Raw genomic sequence first — 25,893 nt, forward strand, 5'->3', positions numbered from 1 at the left:
GTTCCTGTAAACGGTAAACGGAACAAGCCCCGATCTTTAAATTCTCTTCCGCCTTTAATAGATACGACCTTTTATAGCACTTCCCTCTTCCGACATTGGCCAAAACTTTAAACCCAAAGTGCTAAACTAAGTAATTGTAGACGATCCTTCGCTTTTAATTAACGAGATAAAGAAGATTAATAAGATAAATTTCATTTCTCGACAGATTTAATATTAGAAATATTTCAAAATTATTTTTTAAAAAAATGTTAGAAAACTCCCTATAATAAAAAATTAAAAATAATCAAAAAATTTAATGCATAAAACACGAGAAATGGGTATTAAAAAAAAGAAAAATAATAATTTATTTATATTAAAAATTCTTCAAGCAGAGCAGAAGAGAATGAAAGGAAAGTTATTAAAATCGCATTATATTCTAGTAACTTTCAAACTAAATTAATTTATCACGTAGTTAATTCAGACTAGGAGGATAGATACCATTTATACCAGGAGTCAAGGCAAGTAGCCTAGCTGATCTCCTCGTGTAAATGGTATGCGTGTATAATATAGACATAAGAAAAAACGTAATGTGCACGGTCTTTTGATAACTTCAGTGTTAATCAGCTAGGGTAATAAACGATAGCGTGTGCAGCGTGACGAAGGCGGAAGGCGCTGTATTAGAAAGAAGATGATGCGATTTATAATTTACATTGAAAACTGGCGGAAAAGCAGAATTATAAGATGGAGGGATAGACCAACGCAGTACGGTCCGAGTTTTAAAACCATAGTGGAGGGTCTTGGAAAAGGATTCAAACGCGTGCGCATAACAAAACAGCGTGAAGAGTTCGTAGAACTTCGAGTGATATCGTGTCGTGGTTCAAGAGAGAGGTTTCAAAAAGCTGATGGTTCGTTCATAAGCAAATATTTATAAAGAAGAATACACTGACTAGGGGGAAACAAAAACAGACGTTCTTCGAGATCTCTGTACCCGCAGGTGTTTGCATGCGGATTGGCATATATATATTGCCACGACGGTTATGATTATTCAAAAAAAGATAGAATCACGAAGGTTGCCAAAAAACAATGGGGAAGTTCATAATAACGTATATACACAAGTACAGCTGTCATCGTTTTGGTTGGCTCAAACTCAAGTTCATGACTGAAACATTTAGAGGGCCTAAGAAGAAGTTACTAGAGTCTACTCGTAATGCCGGCCAAACTGAAACGGATGACGTTTCGGTATAAAATTTGACAGAGGAAAATCTGCCGTTTAATAGGCCAATCGCGAAGGCGCTATAAGATAAGTTAATTTCTAGTATTTTCTTGAATATTGTATACAGAGACAGTTGCAATTAAGAAAATTCATTAATTTAAAGGCTCTTTCAAACAATAAAAGAAAAGAAAACACGATGATTTCCTTCGTTTCTCTTATGGATGGTCCAATCTTAACTCGACACATTTCTTAGTTTTTGACACCCCCAAATAGTTAGTTAGTCTTAACTGACTTTCATCTTGGAAAAGGAGGGATTCTACACTACAAGGAATCTCTTGTTGCGAGGAAAGGGCTTCTGGTATCTCGCCTGTACTGTACCATGCGGCTGCTTAATTCTTATTATACAGAACCAGTCAAAGGAGTGAAAAATGCACCCCAAAGATTAATGGAATGCAATTAAACCCAGCAAGTAAAGAGAGGAGAATAATTCCCGCTAAACCACGTGCATGCAATGCATGCCCATTCAGAAATTAGGCTTAGCACGCGTGGCCTCTTTGCTCTATCTTTTGGCGTTTCCACCAAGAAACAAGATTAACAATTAACGTCTTTAACGCGATGTCCTTTCTACCACTCTAAATGTAGGCAAAACTCCACGTATTTAAACCATGCAGGGAAGCATACGTTCAATAAAACTATATTATATAATATTTCAACTTGAAACCGCTGTTAATGTTATATAGTTAGCCCTGGGCTATAGAAATAAAATTGGAAATGATGGTTTTTTTTATTAAATTTCTTTACTAAGTTGAATTAAAAAAAAAAAAAAACTAAAAAGAACTTTTAGAGTTAGGGGTATACCTACCTAATCCACCCCATTTTCTCGTTGAAATCAAAAACCTCGGAAACTAAAAACCAGTATCGTAATTGAGACTTATCTGGTAAAAAAAACGAGAAAAAATTACCAGAGCATATACAAGAGTTCAAGGACGTTTATACCTATAACGTTAATAAGGGCGTTAAATATTAGACCTGAAAAAAAATTTAAATTGAGCTTTTCAACGCAGATGCAGAAGGGCGGGGCGGGGCTTATGGTTTCTTATATTTACACTGAACAACTCATTCAAAAAAACAGAATTATAAAGAAAGAAATAAATAAAAAAATATTTAAGAAGTTTGAAGAAAACTCTGCCTGTCTTAATGAATGAAGTCTTTTTTCTCATCGCGTGACATTATAATGTAGTGTACTAGTATTAAGAATTCACTCATTTATCCCAGGAATATGCGGATATCGTAGAACAGAAACCCATACTCGCGTAATGGTATGTGTAGAACCAAGACCTCAATTAAAGAATAAGGACTTTGGTGGACAGTTAAAATTGAAACCCCTTCATCATTGGCTTCACATACCATCTTTTTAAAATGATCTATTCATAAACATAATTAACTATTTCAATATTCATGATATATTAAATCATTAATTCATCATACTAGTATACGTTTTCCAGTTACCAACAAAAAATAAAAGAACGTTAGTCCTTTGATTGACGAAAAAATGGTTGGCTACAGCAGGGGCGTCTGCGCATGACGACAGCTCTATTCATTTATTTACAGTGGAACAGTGCGGAACAGAACTTTGTTTCAATAATACAATAAGAGTATACAGAAAGAAGAAAAGCCCACGCCGAAATTAGCAAAAGATTTGCCGAGCTGCTTTAAACCTAAAACGGAACGCGCCACGTGTAATAAAAGTAACAAAACGGGCGCGCGCGAGAACGCAATAAAATTCGACCTTAACTGCTAAGCCTATTTACTATTTAGGCTTAAGAATTATCGCCCCTTTGCGGAAGGAAAGTTAGTTAAAATTTTACCCTTAAGAATCTTAGGGAAAACAGAACTAAAAATAGGTCTATTCCCAAGTTACAAATGATAAAGTATATACCCATAGTTTGATCTATAACTAAAAGGGAATTTGAAATTCTACCACGTTTTCTTCCCGCTTTTTAGGGGGTACTCGCTCCTCTGCCTTCAAAACCCCAAAAGGGGATACGAAATTTATGGAAATATCATTTTCCAAACCTTACTACCAGCAGCGTGCGCGTGGCATATTTTTTTTTTTATTTCCCGCCAACTATATTCCCGCCTTTTTCAAAAAATATCGATAATGTTGCTTGCATTAGGGAAGGCCTAAAGAATGAGTGAGAGAGTTACTGCATAATGTAGAGTAGAAATCAAACATCAAAACGCCGAATGAGTCAGAATATTCTACGTCAGGAAGGGGCGAGAATAAAATGATTCTCTTTTAAAAATGGATCAAAACCCCAAAAAAGATAACGAGGCTGATGGGGGATTCGAGGAAAACCATGATAATGAAAGAACCAACAGTAACCAGCAACGTTTTTTTTTGGCCGTGGCATATTTAAGCACTTAAAATCGAATTAAATTTGACTTAGTTGCAGAAAGAGCGCCTGTATTTTCTACTCCAAAGTAAAGAGAACTTGAGAGAGAGAGAAATGGCATCGAGAAATGGCATCATGAAACTTACGTTTTACTTAATTGATGTTACAATATATACAGTCATTGATGTCCCATAGAACCATCCCTTTTTTCCTAACACCCTATATAAAAACTAAAGAATATTAAGTCTATACTTACACCAAGAAGTGATATCTAGTTTATTATGGAAAAGGTATGAATTCGCGCCATGCACGTTTCTAGCTCTTTATCTCCAGTCCAAACGTATAGTAGGTTCGGAGTTAATCCCCGCCGCCTCTAAATTACAACCAGCCAGCATCTCATTGGTTCTTGAAAACATACGTCAGCGCGACGCGAATGATAACGAAAATTACAGTCATATTTTCTGACTGAAGAGAGGCTATGAAATAGCTCGGCCTCCTTTTACGTCCCCCCTTGTATTTTGAAAGGGGGACTGGGACTATGGCGCGGCGCGAATACTTAGGCCGGTATCTTATTCGTTCTCCCTAATAAACTAGATATCACTTCTTGGTTACACTTACGTATCCTTTTTTTTTTTAAAAAAAAAAAACAAGGAACACACGACGCGTAAAGCGGACACGGCACCGCGCGTTACATTTTCCATAGAATTTAAAACTGACAAAGGAAGACAGCTGTCATGCCTCTCCATATATACCAGAGAGAGAGTGTGCTGTGTCGAAATCGGTCGTTTCCTGTCGTCGAAATTTCAAAAGCAACGACTATATTACAGGAGGAAACGGAGCCATTAAATTAACCCCACTTGGCCCACCTAATATATATGAAGTCGTCGCAACTTAGAGGATAACACACCGCTCGCGACATTGTAATTAAGGAGAGACAACTGAATCACGTCTAAGTATTTACCGAACCCAAAGGTAAATATTGACTAGAGTCTTATTAACATTGTATGTACGCGATGTAGTGAGTGAGATGGGTTAATTACGCAAAAGGTAAGACGCAATACGAGGACACTTGGACAAAATTCAGAGGTTGTCACGAAATTATTCTATAGACATTCTGGAATTTCAGTTATTTAATTTAACCTTTTAGACTCAAAATCAATGGCGGATTAGTATTGCCAGTGCAATTCAACGGCAATCTACGACAAGAGACTGAAAACCACGTAATATTCTGTTCGATACAGTTCCAAACAACCGAGAAGCTCTAAAAACAAATTTCTGGCAACCCTGAACAACACGAGGTTATATGTAGTTAAGAAACGGTATAGAGGAAATTTATCTATACCCATAAAACGTGTCTCACGTAACAAAGTGCTAAGCAACTATAAGACCTAAACTTTAATATTAAAATAAAAAAAACCACCATAATGGCGCGTGCGCAAACGAAATTAGAGATGCCATAATTATATTACACGATGGCGAAACGCCAAGGATTAAAATGAGAGTATTGGGATATTTGATCTATAGGGGATGAAGCTATAGCCGATGGGATGGTGATGATATACACAATGTGGTTTAACTTTAAGGCTTAGCTTTAAGGGGGGAAATGGGAAGAGAGGGGGGTTGTATAATAACAATGGGGAATATCAGAGTGACGACGCGGGTGAATTGGATATAACTCGGGCAGCAGCGAGGAAGCCGCATAAAATATTGGTCAAAAAAAAAAAAAGGCATACAAAAACCGACTAGTGTTTCAAAAGGATCGAATATCATAATCATCCCTAGGCTGGCGAGGTCGAAATTCCGCATCCTTTTGTAAAAACTAAGAGCATTCTTTTACAACAAAGGGAAGATGAACTGACGGCATCAATTTAGGTACTTTAAATTGGAAATTAAAATTAAACAACCGGTATCTATCCATATACGTAATTCTAAAAGATGTAACTCGACGTCACAGTGTCGCATTACCTCCAAAAATCAATGTTTAGCGCAAATTTTTCATTTAAAAAACAACGAACCATCTTATCACTTATCAGAAACCTTCCCAACCAAATAATCCTCTTCTTGACCTTTACCCTTATTGCCATTTAAAAAAAAGCATTCCAAATAGCTCAGCTAGACGCCTAATAAAACATATATTTTCAATATACATTCGCTGTATATCCTTATCTCCAATATACGTTCTTTCAAAACCATTGTAAACACCGAGGACTGGCAGCTACAGCAGCGGCGGCGGGGGTTGTTTTCTAATCTTTATCTTTAAGCCTAAAAGATAAGAGTACGTATTTCACATCCCTGGGTAACCCAGCAGACGCAGGCTCGAGAAACCAATGGAGAAAAGGGGCCTGGATTCAGGCAAAAACCATGCGGGAAATTTGGGTTGAGTTCCCTTGGTAAAACGAAAACCCCTCCAACAGAAACCCAGAAATACACAGAAATAGTAGAAAGGGGAAAGATAGAGGAGACTCACCACTGTTATGATCTTGGCTAGAACTTCGCAGATGCGAAGGCGACAAAGACCGCGTACTTCCGCGGGAATCCGAACCCAAACTAGCCATGCTACGACGCTTCAACATGACGCTCTGTATTTATATCTTCAAATGTTTTTCACAATACAAACGACGGTACATAAATGCAACCTTCGAAAGGTCTTACTTAACCCTAGTTCACTTTTCCGCCCTACTTCCTACCTCGGGGTGGGCAAGGAAGGTATCGGGGACTCTGCGTCAAAAACAGGAAGGCCACAGCCCACGAAACTTTCTAATTAAGCTCTTGGTATCTCATTATTACCGCACAACAAACGCTTAATAAAATTTCTTTCTCAAAACACACGGCACTTGGGAATCAAGTTGAAGTTCAAAGACAAACAACAACCAGCATAACATTCGAGGTTGGTTCTTGGATAAAAAAGAAATAGAATCAAGTCCAAAAGACCAAAATCGAGTCGAGAACGGCGCACGCGAGAAAAGACGCGACCCGCCGTAGCAACGCGCCAAAATTTTCTAAAGGTTCCTATTTCCTAAAAGGCGATTGTAGCGCCCCCCTAGCTGTCTCTCTGCTCTAACTCCTCCAAATCCTGGACTGCTAAAATCTATCTCTCCTATCCCTCTCTCTCTTCTCGTCGTAGTCAAGGTTAGTAAATCTGGTTAGGACATGGCGTTTGGCGTCGAAATGGTGAAGGCAGTATACAGAAACCATAATATCAAGGGAAAAGGCACGAGCCAGCCTATAGGAACATCATACTGGGCACCATCTCGACTGTTATATCTATTTACCTTTGATAATACTGCCTCCCGCGTGTAATTAACTCGGACACGAGGGAAATACCATAAGAGGGCGACGTCCCGTTTAAGTAATAAATGGAATAGTCTATTATAAGGTGCAATAACATCGTTACTCTCGTGTCTTATCCAGATTCAAGAAACCTTGTAAGTATATAGCGTGGCTTAACATTATTATTGGTATTCTCGAAGGAAAGGCGAACCGAGAATCAGGGTAGGAGGTGGGGGAGGGGGAACTTTGGAAGATTCGAGCCCAGGGCTAGGCTAGCTAGGGTTCTACTACGTCATTTCCTTTTCGTCGATAAAAAAAACCGTCAGCCTGGGAAAAAAGCCGCGCTAGACTGAATAAAAGGGGGGCAAAAAGAGGGGTGGAAGGATAGAATGATAGACCAACTATGGGTGTTGTAGAAAAAAATACGGAAAGAGAAGTGCAAAGCCAAAGCCAACCAGACGACTGTACACACACACTCTCCCAAAAATTGTATGTATCAGACAACTGTTAGTTAAGAAGGGGTCGGACACGTTTTTTAGGAAACACCCGTGTGATCTAACAACGGGAAATGAGACACTAGAGAGAACCCAAGAAGGTGACCTACCCCGCCCCGTGATATTTGCTTCACTTCTGGAATTAATGAAATTGTCTATGAACACCAATGTTTAAAAACAATTTCAAAGCATACCATGTCCGGCATTGCGTCAAAACTGCCAATTGTCCAACACCTTGAGGTTTAGGGGGACGAATTTAATAATTTATATAGTATAGAGAACCGTCGGGGTGGGAAACAGACCCATTTTTATTATCATTCGTCTACTAAAGGACTAATTACCTTACCTATTCCAGGAGGCTACATACAGCTGTGTATTGTATGTATATCAATGGGAAAATATTGATATGTATATAATAAGGGGAAGATAATGTCTATGAGTCTATGATAAAGGGCCCGGCCCAATGGCAAACCAAACCTGCCTCTAGCTGCAGGGTGCAGAGGGGTTTTTGGGTGAATATTTGAGTGGTGTATAGTAGATAGACTGTTAAAGCAGATGTTGACCCTGCTTATACAACAGTAGGGAGGGGGGGGAGACAAAGTATAGATAAATATATTGCATTTTATAACGTTTTAAAAAACCACTCCTATTCCAACAGAGTCATCCCTATATCAATTTCAGCAAATTCAATTTAGTATATTTCGTAATACCTTTAAAATTATTATATAAGGGGTCATCTATAAAACACGAATTATCATTATATCGGTAATATACTTACCCTCCCTTTTTGACACACCCTGTATATAGGACCGCGTCCCATTTTTAACCATAATTTAACTCAAATATATTTAAAATAAAAACAAATACATCACAAGCTTCAATCTACATCTTTCAAACAAATAAATAAATAAACGGTGAGAAATAAAAACAAAATGAGGGTGCGATATTAATCCTAATAAACACTAAAATAATATATAGGGTAACGTTACCAAAATAAACCTATTTTTGGATATATAAATACATACTTAGCACCTTAATAAAACATCCCTAAAAATAAAATAACAACCATAGTAAATATATACTGTATTAAAATATCACAATGCGCTAAGAGACTATAGTATTTTGTGGCCTTTTAAATAACGATATTAAAACCGTATTACACAAACACCATACGAAGGAGCTGAGAGAGATATAAAAAGAAAACACCATTATCTGTTTTCACCATCCCGAATTAGGTTTTCTTTACGTCCCCGTTAAAACAAAAACATACAAAACATTGAACACACCCTCCGTTTATAACGAAATGGCAGTTAATAGCCTTATCAGTACGAAAATCCAGTAAAGAAAACCACACCGTTGCCCTATCACTAGGCCAAAAGATGAATTCAAGTAGGTTATGGCTAAGCGTTAGGTCTAAAGGGTTAGTAACGCGATATACGTGTAGTACCAGAGGTTGGTTGTTCAGAGTTAACGACGATATCTAACTTCGCGTGTCTGTAACCCTTTAGACATGAATTTGGTTTAAGAAAAAAACTAAAAATTAGGCCTTTTATGTTGAATATTTTGTTCTAACCTATTCCGATAAATAGTCGTGATATCGCGAATGGTATTACTATTTAAGCATCCTGTTTGTGTTGGAAAATGAAAACCGTGCATGCTTTCCATAATATAACCAAACATCCATACGGTTTTTAACGATGATGGTGGAAGGAAGGGAGGGAGAGGAATTTGACCCCCCGACGTTTGGGGTCACATCGTGAAACCTACGCTTAGTGTAAGGGATAAAACCTTGGATAAACTAGGATTTGAGGGGAGAAGATATCACCTGCCGTTTCCCAGAAGCCGCGCAAACCCGCGAGGTGCCGGTCACTCCTCTAATCTTTACAAACCCTGGCTCGATATTACAAAGATTCCCAAGGAAATTTTCCCTTACTTTCCCTGATACGTGGTCTAGTCAAATGAACTTTGGTTTAAAAATCATAATAACCAAGACTAAATCCATATCTTTCGCGTTATACCATTTAATAACTTGATATAAATAATAATAATTGTTCTAGAGAGTGATTCACCCCTCGATATAAGTTCAGCAGACTAGAGAAATACAAACATATTTTCTTCCTGCTAGCAGGATATACCTATAATGTATAATATCAGCAGCAACAGTACTGAGTTAGAATAAACTCTGTTGTTCCGTAAATAGCGTTAATTGGATGAAAAAGATATTATAATAAGAGTGACGTAGGTCTGTCTAGTTGGGGATAAAAAGAAGCGGCTCTCGGTGTTAAAAGGCGTTTGACCTCAGACTCAGGCCGAAGGAAGATTTCTTTCAAGTCAAAAAACTCTTTAAAAATTCTTCTAAAAGGTAAGTACAGGATAACAAAATAAACTTAATCTGTTGTAGACGTGGTACACAACTATTCCACCCTTTTAACAAGGTGTTGAGAGCTACGGAGCAACAATAGGGTTTTTAATTTTTCCTTCATCTTCTTGAATTAAATTTCAATGTAATAGTATTAAAAGGCAACGATGCGAGTCTGAACAAGATAGATGGCTTAACTTGATTTCTATAACTTAAAAAAAAAATAATAAATGAAGAGTACCTACAGCCTAAAATATTATTTAAATTAATTCAGTTTTCTTACAGAAATTCAGGGTTTTTTTTCTAAGGCTAAAGAACCTTTGCAGAAATTTATTAAATAAATTTTTAAATTGAAACACTTATTATTTCTCGATTTTAAAAATATATTCCCGAATTTTTATCACTTAATATTTAAAAGTTCTTATAATCCTAAATCGATGTTTTTCAGTTCACGGCATGTGAACTCGCAAACGCAGACACACACAATCTTTTAAATTCTAAAAAAATCAACCTAACTCTAAATTATTTTACACGCTAGATGCACACGCAATTTCCATCTTATTTCGATATTAAATATAAATTATTTAAAATGTTTCTTATTATTTACTTTAGAGTTTGTCTGTCTCGACAAAAATAAATAATAAAAAAATACAGAAAATTCTCAAGAAAATTTCAAAGCTCAAGAAGCCAAAAAAATAAGTAAGTAAAAAGGTCGAATTTTAGGCGAGGGCACGTTTCAGTTTGATTACATTTTCTTCTTCTTATTTTCTGTCTGACTTATTTTGATAAAAGAGAATTCGGATCCCGGAAACCTTTTTTTTTTTAATTTTTTTTAAAGAACCACCAAAAACGAAACGAGGGAATAGAATGTTTCTTATAATTTGTTTTTAATAAAAATAAAATATTAAAAAATAAAAAATAAAAAACTTTTCCCTTCAAAATCGCGATTATAAAGTAACAATTTTTTAAACTTTTGAAATTTTCGGTTTTTTGAATAAACCAAACAAATCAATATTAAGATGAACTTTGAACTATTCGCCAGAGATAATTTCTATTTAAAGCATTTAAATTAGGGTAATGCCAAAGAAAAAAGAACGAAATTTGCATAGAAGCCTACACATAAAACGCTTACTTAACTAAATAAATAAATAAATGAAATTTTTATTAACAAAATCAAAAGAAAGATATGTAGGGATCAAACCACAAACTCGGAAACTTAGACAAAAAGCAAAAGCACGTTCCTTATTCCGTGACCACCTATTACTGATAAATTAATTAATAATAAAAACAAAACGGGGTTCGATAATAAATCTTCCGTTTTGGCCTTTTACCAAGAATATCACGGAATACTGGTATTAGCGGGGAGGGTTCTTATATAACGTAACGACAGTGTTTATTTATCTCTAACGACAAGTAAGATAGTGAGACACAAACAGTAGCAAACCCGCCCTCCCCCCAAAAGAAAAGAAACAAAAATACAGGAGATCTTTCTGGATTTTTGCCAAAAACTTTAACAAACAAGACAGACATGTTAGGCTTAGTGAGTTTTCGTTTCCAATCTCGCATTGCGGGTCTTACAGGGGAGTTAAAAGCGCAGGGGTATTTCCTTCTTTCACAGAAAAAAAATATATTGGAAAAACACCAAAAAACTACCTGCCATTTCAAGTATATCTTAGTATATTGAAGCGTACAAGACAAGTTACTTAAGTTAGGCTTCAATACTTTTAAGTAATCAAAATTAACAAACGTACAAAGAAGTCAAAATCATTCACGATATTAACCCTTTAACTCCAAATTAAAAAAGATTCAATAAAACGGAGTCAATTTATGACAGGTATAATGCCCATTACCCTAATGTTTTCTATCCTCTTATCATCACCCTATCCATTACCAAAAAAATGTCAGTAAAAATTGTTAAAATATTGATTCATTTTCAAGAGGGATTCGGAATGAAAACGTCCTTGGAAAATAAAGTATACGACACCCAGTTCAATTCTTTTCACTCCTACATCATACAAAAAACCGACTTATCATAAAAAAGGTTCAAATCGTTTACGCAAAATTCGTCCAAAGAATCGGAAAACGTATAAAGAGGGCGGAGGTCCAAGAGGAGAGGATGATAAAAAAGAGAAATTCCAATAGGGATGCTGCAGCGTGCGAAAGGAATTCTTCTTCTTCTTCTTACTCCGTTTTCCATTAAACAAAATCATCCTTCCGTCCCCTACGATCCCAACATTCGCGAAAGGGACCTACCACCCCCCAAAAAAACATCACCGAGGGAATGAAAGATGATAGATCTGCAGGCTCCTTAATCCCAATACATAAAATATATTTAAAGGGAGAGAGAGAGAGTATATAGATGGAAAGAAGGGAACCCTTCTGTAACGGGAACCAGGCGCAGAAAAGGCCAAGGGATATGCAACGTTATAGGAGAACTGTAGAAAGCACGGTTCAACGGTATCAAGGGTGAGATTGTATTAAGGCGAAAAGAGCTAGCTGCCACAGGATGAGAGACCTTGAGAGCATTTTCAGAGAGAGAATCCGGGGAGAAGGGAGATGATCCGCATTGCAGGAAAGACTACCCGTAGGGATACTACAGAAGGGATGCTAGGGAGAGAGAGAGAGAAATGGTGGATTTCGACACCAAAACTCTACTCCAAGTACAAATAACAATGTTTTCTACGGTCTCTACGTACCTATAAGTCGGACTTAACATTTTCTCATGGTTTCAAATGAAATAGTCTATTGGGGTGCTAAGGAAGGAAATAGCGGAACCCCATTTCGACAGGCGCTCTAAACGCGTTGGGATGAAAAGGGACTACATAAACGGGAGTAATAGCCCAAAACCTAACCATTTTCGTATTTGAAGAGCTGTATATACGTATGCTAAGGAATTAGGGATTTCTGGCGGTTGTTTTACGCGCCCAAACACAGGTACGATAAACGAGGTGAAGATGCCATTAAGGGGTACACGTGCTATAGCTAAAAAAAGGCGGGAAGAAGAAAAAATATCTCGTGGGACCAAAACATATTCAAATTGAAATATTTCTCTACCAAGGTTTTTGACAGAAAGTAAAGAATTACCCTTTGAACCAAAAAATTATTACAGGGTATAAAAACAGTATTAACTTACGTGATTTTTATACTGAAACCATAAGCTCCTGGACTCGCAACAAACACTAACACTAACGACTCTAAGCATATAAACCCATATCAAGCGTCTGCACACTAGCTACTAAGAAATTATGGCCAAACAAACTGGTTCAAATCCCGGCGGAAAAAAAAACAAAAGATTATAGTTCCACTGTGGCCTATTTTTAGTCTAATACTAAAATATCTTCCCCCAAACAGAGAAGCTACCGAGCTAGTCCTCCCAAGAAAAAAAGGAATATATATTTTCTCTCTCTCTCACTCTATTACACAAAAGCGATATACACATGCCGTAACGGATGTGGTCTTATTTAAACTATATAGGTACCGCAAAAACTATACTACCAACTGTTTAAAGAGACAACATAAAAGGTTTCGTTCGTACTTCCTAGTAAGATATATATAAAAAAAAAAATAATAATTTAACCGGTTTCAAATAAAATCGTACCTGAAACTTTGTAACTGTAAAAAAATGCTACCTTTTTATTTTTATTTTTATTTTTAAAAACAGTAGCATTGAAAATAAGGATTTTACGTTTACTGTAATTACGTCAGCTATGCCTAAAAATTTAGTCTATAAAATTAGGCCTATATTATGCAAATTGGACGAGTCAAAAGCATCGATGGGCCAAAATTACCCCAAATATCAAAAAAAAAAAAAACGTTGCTTCCTTATCAGTATTATTATTTCTTTATTTTTTAAAAAAATATTATCGGATATGGATGAATGATTCAGTTTAAAACTTGGCGGTATTTTTGGTATCATTTATTTATTAAAATTTGCCTATTTTTTATATAAATATATCTTTTATTTGGCGATCTGGAAATCCTGAGGGATGTGTTAAGGTTGGCAATGAGATGAGGATACTAAATAATTTGGCCATTAAAAACGGACGCTTACATATTTTCGTGTCCCGTTTGACCCAGAGCCCCGGGGTAGATATTGGCAGGGGTGGAACTGGATGCTGGGCCGGACCGGACCGGGTTCTTGGCTAGCTCATTATTATCATGGGGCGGACAAACGGATGAGAGATATTCAGAATAAAAAAAAAATAAAAAGAAAAACCTCGCAAAATTTCACCTGGGAAATAGTAAATACAACTTATAAAAGGTGGAGTTTTGGCCCACAAAACTTATTTCCGATACTTGTAACATTTTTTTATCTTATTCTCTCTTTTCTTGACACAATTTTCTACATTTTTAACAACGTGTTTAAATAAAAACTTAATGGTTCTTGGTTGGCTCTGCTAAACTTTTACATAGTTTTCAGACTTGGAGTGTTGATACTATATAACACCAGGAAGTCAGATTATTTGGCTAATAAAGTGCGGTACCGAGTAGTCTGGCCTCTTGGAGCCCTGCCCTGGTGTTATATTGACAACCCATAAATACATAGTGGACACTAAAGTAAAGGGGGGGCTCAAGAAGTTTCCATCCCCCCGGTTTCTTAACTCAAAAGATACTGTCGCATCCCTTGCACACGCTGCTTGTATTGTAGACATACATGTATGCACCGTGGCTAATTTATGGCCCACCCTGTCTATTCAACCCTTCACCTGTGGAAAGTTTCTGGAAAATTCGTTCTTGAGAATTTTGGGGGGACGAGCCCCAAAAAAAGGGGGGCTAGAAGAGAAAGACGAGGGAACCGTGGGAACGCTAAGGTATTTTTGGGGGGAAAGTTGTTGTCGCCATCGTGATTCGTGAACTTGAGGCGTAGGCAAAGTTTATCGGAAATAAAGGACTAGGTTTTATGTTTTAAGAGTCGGTTAACCACCATTTTTTCGGTTGGAATCTTAAGCCTAACTATACCTAGGAGTGTTAGAATACCAAGTGTGGTGGATAAATATAAGTGTGGTGTGTAAAAAATAGCAATTGTGGTGTGTAAAAAATAGCAATTGTGGTGTGTTAAAAATAGCAATTGTGGTGTAAAAAATACCAAGTGTAGTGTGTAAAAAAAATACTAAGTGTGGTGTGTAAAAAAAAAACAAATGGAATACTTCGTTATTGGAAACAACGATGGATTTTTAAGAGGTCAGTAAAAAATTTGTCACGGGGCTAATCCGGAACGCGGAATAATTTTTTTTCCCTAAAAATCGGGATTTAATAATCGAGCTCGTGACGATGACCGAATTCCGAGTTTCTCTCGAATAAATCAAATCATCCTTCCGCTACAGAGTAATGGCAAAACCATAACTACAGCTAGTAGAAAACATATCCCGAAAAAAAGAGGGAGTGCCATTAAGGCATAACTATCCTCAGTTAGGAAAAGTTTCGCAACACCATGAGGGGGGGGGGGAGACAAGTTGAAACTTGTTACAGATTACTAGTATAAGCCAGCTTGCGCCAAGGCTTAGAGAAGAATGTGTCAACAAACGTCGCCATTTCTCTCTCTTTTGAGACCCTTATAAAACCACGGAAAAACAAATTGCTCTTTTATAGGCCTAGATAGTGTTGCCATCATCGGAATCGGATTTCTTTAAATTTAAGATTCGGTTTCTTATAACAAATAGAACTCTTAAGAAAATCCCCCCCCCCCCTACCCGAACTGAAGACAAAAAATGAGGCAAGGTTAAAGTAATTACCCCCGAGACTTCTTTATGTTTATGTCTAGGTCTAGGCCAAAAAGGTGTGGTGTCTACTTTGGCTAGCGTCTTAAGTACCTTATCTCGTTTTGACTTCAGCTGGGAATCTGGGATTGGTATGAAACTTAACCAAAGTACTTATGAAAAAAGAGTTCAATCCCCCAGCCCTTCTCTCATATTATTATTATTGCGTATATCATCACACAGCAGCAATCTCTGACCCGAGAAGTTGTACGAACTCAGTCAGGGATCGAATCATTAAGCTTATACCACTAAGTTGCAATAAAAGAGAAAGAGAACTAGACTACAGACCAGGCCCATGACTACAGGGTAGGGGATAGAATAGTGGAGTAGAAAAAAAAACATAATAATAATGGGCGAGTTCTGCTATGGTAGAATGCACGCTCTGATAACGTTTCAATTCATTAAAAAGAAACTAGCTAGGAAGGGGGGAAATACAGCAGTGGCTGTGGGGACAACTTTTTTTAAATATAGTTTCTAAGTGTTTCTTTGACATTGAGTTGTTGTAAGTTCATAAAAATCAGTTTTTGTGTTTTTTGTTTTGAGTAGCCCTAACATAATTCCCAAATTACAATAAAATAGACATAAAATTGGCTAGTACTTACCAAATCTTGCCTTCCATATCCAACTTAAAACCGCGTAGATTTCTTTTCACTCAAGTTAAATTTCAAAGTTTTTTTTTTTTTTTTAAATTTCGTTAATAATTCCACATTAGATTTTTGTTGTCACTATAAGTCCAGACCTGTCACCACCTTGGAGGTCATATGATCAGTAACGACCTTTGGCGGTTGGTTGTGGCTTGGCTACAGTTTATTTAATTTCTTAAGCCTTGGTCATACGTCCACAACATCAATCTGAGACTGAAATCCGTTTAAATTTACATTTAGTACCATAAAATTTATAAATTTTACATTTATTTCTTTGGCGGAAGATATAAACTCGAATACTTACGCAAAAAAACTATAAAATTAGGCCCAAAAACTAATTAATTTGAAGAAAAACTTCCGCGACATACAAAAGCACCTAAACGCGAAGGCGACAGAAAAACTCCGTCCTCTTGATTCTCAAGCGGACTTTGGAAGAAAGAAGAAACTCGGCGGCAAAGATTTTTCATTGTACGCCGATTACTGCGCACATAATGTAGGGATATATCTTTGAATTGACCAATGACGTAGATATCTTGAAAATGGCGCCAATTTCACTTCCCGTTAAATTAAAAACGAAATATAATTATTTACATATTCTTTTAATCATGTTTTTGAATGGCATGGCTTTTTGTTTTACGCTACTCGGAACTAATTAGCCTGTTTTAAACGATACAAGAATATATATTGAACAATCACGCCTTAAATTTATATCCACTTAAAGGCCGGATTTTCTGCTAGAGGGTTCTCCTGGTGCAGAAAATGACTCGCGACCGAGTAACAATAGAGAAGCGAGTCGTCTAAAAAATACGGTTCTCCTGGTACAGAAAATCGAGGGATAGGGGTTCTACCGGTGCAGAAAATTGAGATATGGTATAGTCACGTTAAAATTTTGGACCCCCCTTTTCGCCCCTAAACTTGGGCGCCCAATATTTCCTAAAGTACGGTTTTTCGGGACGGGTACAGAAACCCGAGCACTAAACATGCAGCAAAAGTAAACTATAGCTTTGAAGCTCAAGCAATAGCTAATTTAATAATCTTCTAAACCACAAATGCGTTTTGTTGAATACCATGGGGGTTAGTCTCGCCAATTGTTAGCCAAAGCAACACCAAACTGTCAAGAAAGAAGTGTACTTTTGAGCAGAGGTATAGAATCTGAATTCAGTATAATAAACTAGTCTTTGAAAACCTTAAATGCCATTGAGTGAGGGCTATGGCTATATCACTATGTTGAGAAAATTTTTAAAAGAATTGTAGGCACATGCAACCCATAAGATAAACTTGAGGATTTTTGCCTACAGGAGTGAGAAAATTAATTCTGCACTTCATTGCAATTGTTTAAAAAAGTACATTTTAAATTAAAAAATAGAAGAAATTTTTTAATCAATCGGCTATATAGATTTGGATTCAGCGGAGTATTTTCTTTCAAAATCATATTTTTCCATCTCAGTTTTAAAATAAAGGGAAAGAGTTTTAGTAACATCCGAACTAGCACATTCGTGTAAGTAGTTTTTTTCTGAACCATCTAGCGTTAGTTGGTTTCATGAACATTCCATGGCAAAGTCTTATACGAAACAGTTTCTAATGAAACGATGGAGCACTATACTAAAATATTTCGAACCAATATCGTTAAAGCCGTACATTTGGGTAAAACTTCTAGTTTTACTGTTAAAAATCTCCCTCTCCCAGAGAGCTATATGGTTTCTAGAAACGTTTGGACATCCCAAAGAAATACTCTATTATGTGACTCTAAGGGTAAGCAAATTTTCTGGTGTCTACATATTCTTAAAACTCCCCAACCCCTGAGGGGGTTGTACTAGTAAAGGTGAAAATCATCACTATACTCCCGAGAATATAGAAAAACTATCCAACTTCTTCAAGTCACGAGGTTTCACTTCTGTTAAAAATCTACCTTCCAAATATCCAGTTCGAAGAAGTAGTAAAGTCAATGTTGTAAATTTTAAGAATATAACGGGACTTTAGAGGTTACCGCCCCCTTTTCGGAGAGTTGTTCTGCCAAGGCTACTGAGCGCGTTCGACGACAGGGAATGTCAGCCACTAACTAAAGGCCGCCGACAGGTTATGGCGGCGCTCACAGAAATACCTCTCGTAAATCCCGTATATATAACAAGGACTGCGCCAAGCTCGGGACCCATTTAGTGGTATTTCTAGAAGATTTTTGTCATTGCACTGAAAGAGCATCTCCCAAAAATTTCTGGGGTCCCCGCTACGAACAATTGTAGAAACCCATTAGCGACCGTGCCATATTACTTTAAACCCCCGCGGGCGGTACCGATACTGTTTTGACCCATTACTGTCACCCTCCTTTTTTACCTCGACAACTTTTCCCCGTATATCTTTTGTAATGAACGTATAGATTATAGGGAGCTACAGTGCGAGAGAAAAGCCATGTGACGTGACGTCATTTCTGGGGTCTTAAATTGTATTGCCAAAGCTGATGACTTCCAATATGGTTGCCAGAGCCAAGGTAAGAGATAAGAGGGTGTGACGTCACGACAATATTCCTAGTAGCACTCTACTGGCTTTCTGTTCTTAGACCTTTGGCACGGGTAAAATTTCAACTGACTTTCTTGTTCTTCGCGAAGTGGTCTCACAAAACTTAGGACTGCTGAACAGATTACTTTGAAAATGAATTCCAAAGTGTATGTATATGTTTATTGCTCGGGTTTCTGTACCCGTCCCGAAGAACCGTACTTTAGGAAATATTGGGCGCCCAAGTTTAGGGGCGAAAAGGGGGGTCCAAAATTTTAACGTGACTATACCATATCTCAATTTTCTGCACCGGTAGAACCCCTATCCCTCGATTTTCTGTACCAGGAGAACCGTATTTTTTAGACGACTCGCTTCTCTATTGTTACTCGGTCGCGAGTCATTTTCTGCACCAGGAGAACCCTCTAGCAGAAAATCCGGCCTTTAATGTTTCTTTTATATTGTATACTTTTATTTTCCCGCCTTTTCGTTTCTGAAATAAATAATTTTTCCAAGTTAAATTAATTATATTAAAAGTTAAGCCTCTTATTGCTTTCTATTCATACTTCGAAGATAACAATGAAATCTTTGAATTAAATTTAAAATAAACTAAACTAAACTAAACTAAGTGAAATAAATTTAGCGTTTTGAAAGTTCGGCACATAGGTTTTTTTACACTAAATTTAATTAATTCCAATCAATATTATAAAGAATTCTTTCCGTTTTTTCCTTTCAAATTAATTTTACATTATTATACCATGAGGCCATTTACAATTATACATTACTCTAGTAATAGTCATACACATTTTTAGCGTATAAGAAACGAAACACAAGTTGTTCGTTAACTTAAAATAAAAATTAGATTTTTCCAGAAATATGAGCAAATGAAATTAAACATTCATATAAATGCAAATTAACATTACTATTTACATCGAATTAGATAGAGACAGAGGAAAGAAAGACTAAATGATACAAAATGGAGGATATTTAGTGACCATCTTCCTGATATGTCTAAAACTTACGTCACTGTCAACAAAATTTACCTTGAACATTTTCTCGTACGGCCCCAATATTTAAAATAATCTATTATAATAATAAACTGAAATTAGAAAATTTACGATTTCTGGTTAAATTTTGAACTTCACTAAATGCAATTTAGTAATTTAGTTATTTTAGTAATCGTGTAGGTAGTTAGTTAATTAATTCTTTTGCCTAATCCCTTTTAAGAGTGAAAACCTATTCTATTTTCGAGTTATTTTTGATAGTTTCTAATTATTTATCAGTGAAAGCGATATTCGATTGACCTATTAGACCTAATTCAATCTCGTTTCCATAGTTCTTAACGAAATTACCGAAATTAAAACGTAAATTATTAAAACCAAAAAACGGATTTATGGGATAAGAACGTCGGAGTTAGCGAATTCACTCCCCATCCTCGCGTACTTTATTGAGAAACTTCGTCTGCTTATATTTTGACTCCACCCACAAATTCTGTATATAGCTACTTCTAGAGATCGAATTTGTGGGTGGAGTCAAAATATAAGCAGACGAAGTTTCTCAATAAAGTATGCGAGGTTAAAACTTATAAACGGTTTTTATAATGAATAATTTGGCCAACTTGAATTTACTACTTTACCTTTAGGTTCCAAAATCTCTCAAGATTTTTATTCAAATCAGAAAAATAATCCTCGCAAACTCAATTTATTTTAAGTTTTTAGATTGCCTTTAATAACTTTTAATTGGTCATATGACATATCACAAGGCATTTCTGGCTAAATTAGGCAACGTACGTCGTTACATTACGTTATGTTACGTTACGTTACGCAAGGTTTTAAATTAATTTACTATAGATTCTGGAACCAAAGGTAGTTATTAATAATAGTAATAATAATTAAAAATATATATTAAACTTATAACCGAATAAGTAAGTAAGTAAGTAAGAAATAAGTCATTGAGAAATTTTGTGCCATCAATTTTAGTGTGTAGACATATACCTCTAAATTCTACCTAATTAATATATATTTCGTATAATATATATATATATATATATATTTATTTATCCTATATTATATATATATTTTTTTTCTTCTTATATTTATATAATATATACACACTTTCATCAAAAAATGTATACTTTTCTCGCGCTCTATTATTCATTTTTTTCTCTTTACATTTACAATTTATTCTATTTTTAATTATTTTTTCGCCCTCACTCTTCTAGTTTAGTTTTGGTTTTACTTTTGGTTCCGTTTTTTAAAAAATAAATGAGAGAGAGTCGTTATTATATTAATGGATGATGATTTGATGATTTTGGATGAAAAACCGGTGAATTTAAACGATTATCAACGAAGAAAAAAAAATAAACAAATTAGACCAAAAATAGACCTAAATTTATGTACAATGAGCAAAGAATGTTGAATAACTTGAACTTGGGGGAAAAAAAAATTAAATCTCGCGTATATATATATATATATATATATATATATATATATATAATTTTTCAATTTTGGAAAAGACCAATTTTTCTTAATTTATTTATTTATTTAACAAAATAAAAGAATCACAGGTTTAAACTGGCCACGTCAACATATTCCATATTTTTTTGTTTATTTTTAATTTAAACATTTACGCTGACTAGTTCAATTCAATTCAATTCAATTCAATTCAATTTGGAAAAACAAAATAATTAAAAAGAAATAATAATTAATATTATAATATTTATTTAGTATTATTTAAATTAAATAACTATGCTATTTAATTTCATTTAACTTACCTTTAATCCGTGAACATAAAAAAAAGAGATAAACTTTTATCTCAACTAGGACTCTAGGAGGCTATGTTCAAAATCCCTTTTGTTTTTCAGCACTCGTTTGTTTGTTTGTTAATTAATTAATTTTATATATATTTTAATATTTACAAGTAAACAACAGATTATACGTCGTTTTATAGTGCGATTAGTTAAGAGATTCAGTTTGTTTTGTTTTAAATTGTTTGCCTAAATGTTTATCTTCCTCTAAAAATGTATTATTTAATTTAACTAATATATAAGTTCATTTTCCTTTTTAATTAATTATTTCTTTAATTAATTAATTAACTAAATATTCATGCAAGAGACGAGTTCCTGACATAACTGACTATACTGAGAACTATCTCCGGATATCCGTCTCATTTTTAGACTTCTATCTTGGGGTCGGGGTCCGTCGCAAACTTCTAATTCAATTTGAATCCCAGTCGGATGTTCGAAAGCTAACAAACCTCTTTCGGAAGGTTGAAGCATAAGCGACATTTTCGTCCCTAATTTTTGTTGAATATCTAACAAAATATCTCTATTGCACATGGAAAATTGGGCGTTGGTGCTCGGGAAAGCCATTCTTAAGCTTCCACTAGGGGTTTTTTGCAACTCGGTAGTCGCCGCTGGTACGTAAGTTCCGTAACGATAACCACCACCACCACCGCCGCCTCCTAAAGTAGACGGGTCACTTTGAGAAGTCTTTTGATTCAGTTTCATAATCAGTTCTTCCTCGCTATTGGTTAATAACTGAGGGAAACTGTGTCCGGGTGGAGGAAAAGTTTGTCTAAGGTGTTCCGCCTGAATATAAGAATCTCTAGTGGAGTGAAAAGTAGTCCACCTAGGTAGCTGTTTGGCAGTACGATGAGGGGATCCCGGTAAGGAACTAGGAGGGGTATAAACGACCCTCTGCTGCTGTTCTTCGCCGCACTCTTGATTAGGAGTCACGCCGTATCCCTCTCCGAAAAACCCGGGAAAAGATCGTTGGATACCGTTATTCCCGTTTCCTTTATGTAATAACGTTTCCACCACAAATGGTTGTGGAGGAGTGACGTAAGCGATGTCCACATCCGAAAAGGCCGGTGGAGGAGGAACGCAAATAGGAGGTGGTTCGTATCCAGTCGGGGATAAGGTATTAGAATTATCGGGGTACATGTTCATGGGGGAGACGCTAATCTCGCCCGTTTCGTCAGTGATACTTATTTGAGGAGGATAACTTTGTTGGGTCATCAAGGATGGAAAAATGGGAACTATGGGATGGGTCAAAACCGACTGATTGGCCGCCAATAATGGCGCCAGAATGCTACCATCCGCACTGGTAAGTTCCGTCACGTCTTCCCGTATCATACCAAGATTTTGGAAGGTGGGTGGAGGGCTATTACGATGATGTTGAGTCGAGACTAGAGACTGTAATCTTGGAAAAACGGCAGTTGGGGGAAGATGAGTCGGTGATTCCGGAAAAGCGGGTGGAGGAGACGTTCTTTGTTGAGGCGATGAAACCCCACCACCACCACCACCACCAGTTTTGCAATAAGGAGGAGATATTCCACCCGCCGTTGATAATTCTTGTTGATAAAGATTACTGGGAGGTGAATTACACCCTTGGTTTGGAGGAGCTCTTTGATAAGATTGCAACATAACTTCGTGTCCTGAAAAGCCAACTGGACTTCCTCTCCTTTGTTGCAAGTGTAACTTTTGAAGATGATGGGCCAAGTACCCGGCCGAGGCGGAATTAGTACCACCACCACCAGAATTGACCACTGGTGTTTGATGAATGGGTGAACCCGCGATTGAGGGTGGGGAAGAGGCTGAAGTGGTAGTCAAATTGGACCCGGGATGAAGATGTCCACCAGTTCCATTTCCCCCATTACCTCCGCCGCAACCCCCCATAGATTGAAGATGGAGAGAATGACGCCTTTGCATTTCTGCCAACATCTGGGCGTCTAATATACCCGATACGCTATGCTTTTGCTGTTAAAATAAAACACAAACCCACAGGCAAGAACTCCGTCAATAAATTGTTCCCCATTCTGATCTACTACGATAAGAGTTTAATTTAAGTAATAAAAATTTACTTGAAGTTGATGATATTCTTGTTGAAGAGCTTTAACGGTAACCGCGTGATGTTCGGCGCTCCCCACACCCCCCAGATTCATATTTTGGGCGTAAAAGTTCTCCAATTGGGTTCTGTAAGGCGGTACAGTTGTACTACCATCACTGGCGCGTCTAACTGGCGAGAACCTCTCGGTTGGCGTGTGCAAAGGACTAAGGTCCTTAAAGCATTCTCGTCCAGCAGCCACAAACGTCGTGACTTTAATAAATGAAAAGGTTCAAACAATGTCAATACCCTCCCTCAATCTCTTTAACCATGTACTTGAAAACTTGAGTTAAAATGAGAGCGAAATCGGGTAAAAACGAGAGCGAAATCGGGTAAAAACGAGAGCGAAATCGGGTAAAAACGAAAGCGAAATCGGGTAAAAACGAGAGCGAAATCGGGTAAAAACGAGAGCGAAATCGGGTAAAAACGAGAGCGAAATCGGGTAAAAACGAGAGCGAAATCGGGTAAAAACGAGAGCGAAATCGGGTAAAAACGAGAGCGAAATCGGGTAAAAACGAGAGCGAAATCGGGTAAAAACGAGAGCGAAATCGGGTAAAAACGAGAGCGAAATCGGGTAAAAACGAGAGCGAAATCGGGTAAAAACGAGAGCGAAATCGGGTAAAAACGAGAGCGAAATCGGGTAAAAACGAGAGCGAAATCGGGTAAAAACGAGAACGAAATCGGGTAAAAACGAGAGCGAAATCGGGTAAAAACGAGAGCGAAATCGGGTAAAAACGAGAGCGAAATCGGGTAAAAACGAGAGCGAAATCGGGTAAAAACGAGAGCGAAATCGGGTAAAAACGAGAGCGAAATCGGGTAAAAACGAGAGCGAAATCGGGTAAAAACGAGAGCGAAATCGGGTAAAAACGAGAGCGAAATCGGGTAAAAACGAGAGCGAAATCGGGTAAAAACGAGAACGAAATCGGGTAAAAACGAGAGCGAAATCGGGTAAAAACGAGAGCGAAATCGGGTAAAAACGAGAGCGAAATCGGGTAAAAACGAGAGCGAAATCGGGTAAAAACGAGAGCGAAATCGGGTAAAAACGAGAGCGAAATCGGGTAAAAACGAGAGCGAAATCGGGTAAAAACGAGAGCGAAATCGGGTAAAAACGAGAGCGAAATCGGGTAAAAACGAGAGCGAAATCGGGTAAAAACGAGAGCGAAATCGGGTAAAAACGAGAGCGAAATCGGGTAAAAACGAGAGCGAAATCGGGTAAAAACGAGAGCGAAATCGGGTAAAAACGAGAGCGAAATCGGGTAAAAACGAGAGCGAAATCGGGTAAAAACGAGAGCGAAATCGGGTAAAAACGAGAGCGAAATCGGGTAAAAACGAGAGCGAAATCGGGTAAAAACGAGAGCGAAATCGGGTAAAAATGAGAGCGAAATCGGGTAAAAATGAGAGCAATTACTTGGCTGTTTCTCCATAACAGTAAGAAGTCCAGTTCTACGTTGTTTAACGGGTTGTTGAGTGGCTTTCCATTGAACTTCTTGTACTTCTTCGGCATTAGTCATGGCCAACGTATGCCTCTTACTAATACCACGCGTCATGAGGTACCTTTATTTAATTACAACGACTTAATAATTTAAAAAACAACCCCCCTACACGATCCATCCTTCAAAATGAACTAAAATGATTGATAAATAAGAGACGAAATCACATTACCTATTTATCACATTAGAACTTTCCGTTTCATCCCTTTCGTTGCTTTCATCTTCCTGAACCGTTAAAGTTTGAAGACCTTGAAGATATGTCGGACTTCCAGGAGACAACTTAAGAAACAAACGCGAGTATTTGCATTTATTAACTTGGAAGTCTCGAATCACTCTCATTTAAATTTAAACGCTTAAAACATGATCGCAAAGTAAATAACTTACATGAAGGCCAACGGGAGAAATGGAAATTCTTTCTTTGCTGGTTGGCTGACTAAGCTGCCTTGAACCAACTGTCGTTGGAAAAATAGTTGAATATTAGCCCCTCCATCGGAAGCCCTTCTTCCAAGACCACCAACTTAATTAAAAATTGCCAAGAATAACAATAAGAACATAAATCTCGGCAACAACTGCAAATCAAAGCGATCAATCAATTAATTATTGTTGACTTACCAGCGCCCATAACTTGAGGTGGTTTAAGCAAATGTTGGTCCTTGACAGAAAAGTTTTGAAGAGGTTGATTTTGAACTTGCGGAATGTTTGCGCCAAATTCGTATTTGGCAATGCACCCAACGGCAATGTATTCGGGTTAACATTGGCAATAGGTTGAAATTGATAACAATTTTGTTTGTTACAAACTGAACCGTCGTAAGTGGTGGCTGGATCACTAATATGTTCTCTCCTTGAATCTCCGGGTCCGACAGTATGCCTTCGAATTACTTGGTAGCGAGAGACTGTTTCCGGATGAGGAGCCGATGGA

General features: G+C 37.0%; 1 protein-coding gene and 1 pseudogene across 5 annotated transcripts in view; both read right to left on the reverse strand.

Annotated features, from left to right (window-relative positions):
* The window catches only part of CdGAPr (GTPase-activating protein CdGAPr), a 78,931-nt gene extending 62,107 nt beyond the window's left edge, over positions 1-16,824 (reverse strand). The window contains exons 1-2 of one of the 4 annotated variants that reach the window (XM_089843602.1): positions 16,416-16,824; positions 16,070-16,318 (exon numbers count right to left, since the gene is read on the reverse strand). Coding sequence is in view for 2 of the 4 variants with exons in the window: in XM_089843599.1 (XP_089699725.1) it covers positions 6,056-6,161 (106 nt within the window). In the remaining 2 variants the exon portion in view is untranslated. Of the gene's footprint in view, positions 1-6,055; positions 6,603-16,069; positions 16,325-16,415 lie in introns of those variants that run through there. The other 3 variants (XM_089843601.1, XM_089843599.1, XM_089843600.1) reach the window with 3 other exon arrangements.
* Positions 16,825-19,261: 2,437 nt separating this feature from the next.
* LOC149662011 (uncharacterized) lies at positions 19,262-25,889 on the reverse strand (annotated as a pseudogene). Its single transcript, XR_016369046.1, has 7 exons — positions 25,587-25,889; positions 25,359-25,491; positions 25,241-25,253; positions 25,147-25,199; positions 24,893-25,038; positions 23,462-23,697; positions 19,262-23,357 (listed from the first exon to the last, which is right to left on the reverse strand). The product of XR_016369046.1 is annotated as an uncharacterized LOC149662011 (transcript).
* Between the last annotated feature and the right edge of the window lie 4 nt (positions 25,890-25,893).

The sequence above is a fragment of the Phalangium opilio genome, unplaced genomic scaffold (genome assembly GCF_054372755.1).
Source record: "Phalangium opilio isolate 3A_F unplaced genomic scaffold, DU_Popi_V2 ptg000070l_1, whole genome shotgun sequence".
In the NCBI taxonomy this organism is placed as follows: Eukaryota; Metazoa; Arthropoda; class Arachnida; order Opiliones; family Phalangiidae; genus Phalangium; species Phalangium opilio.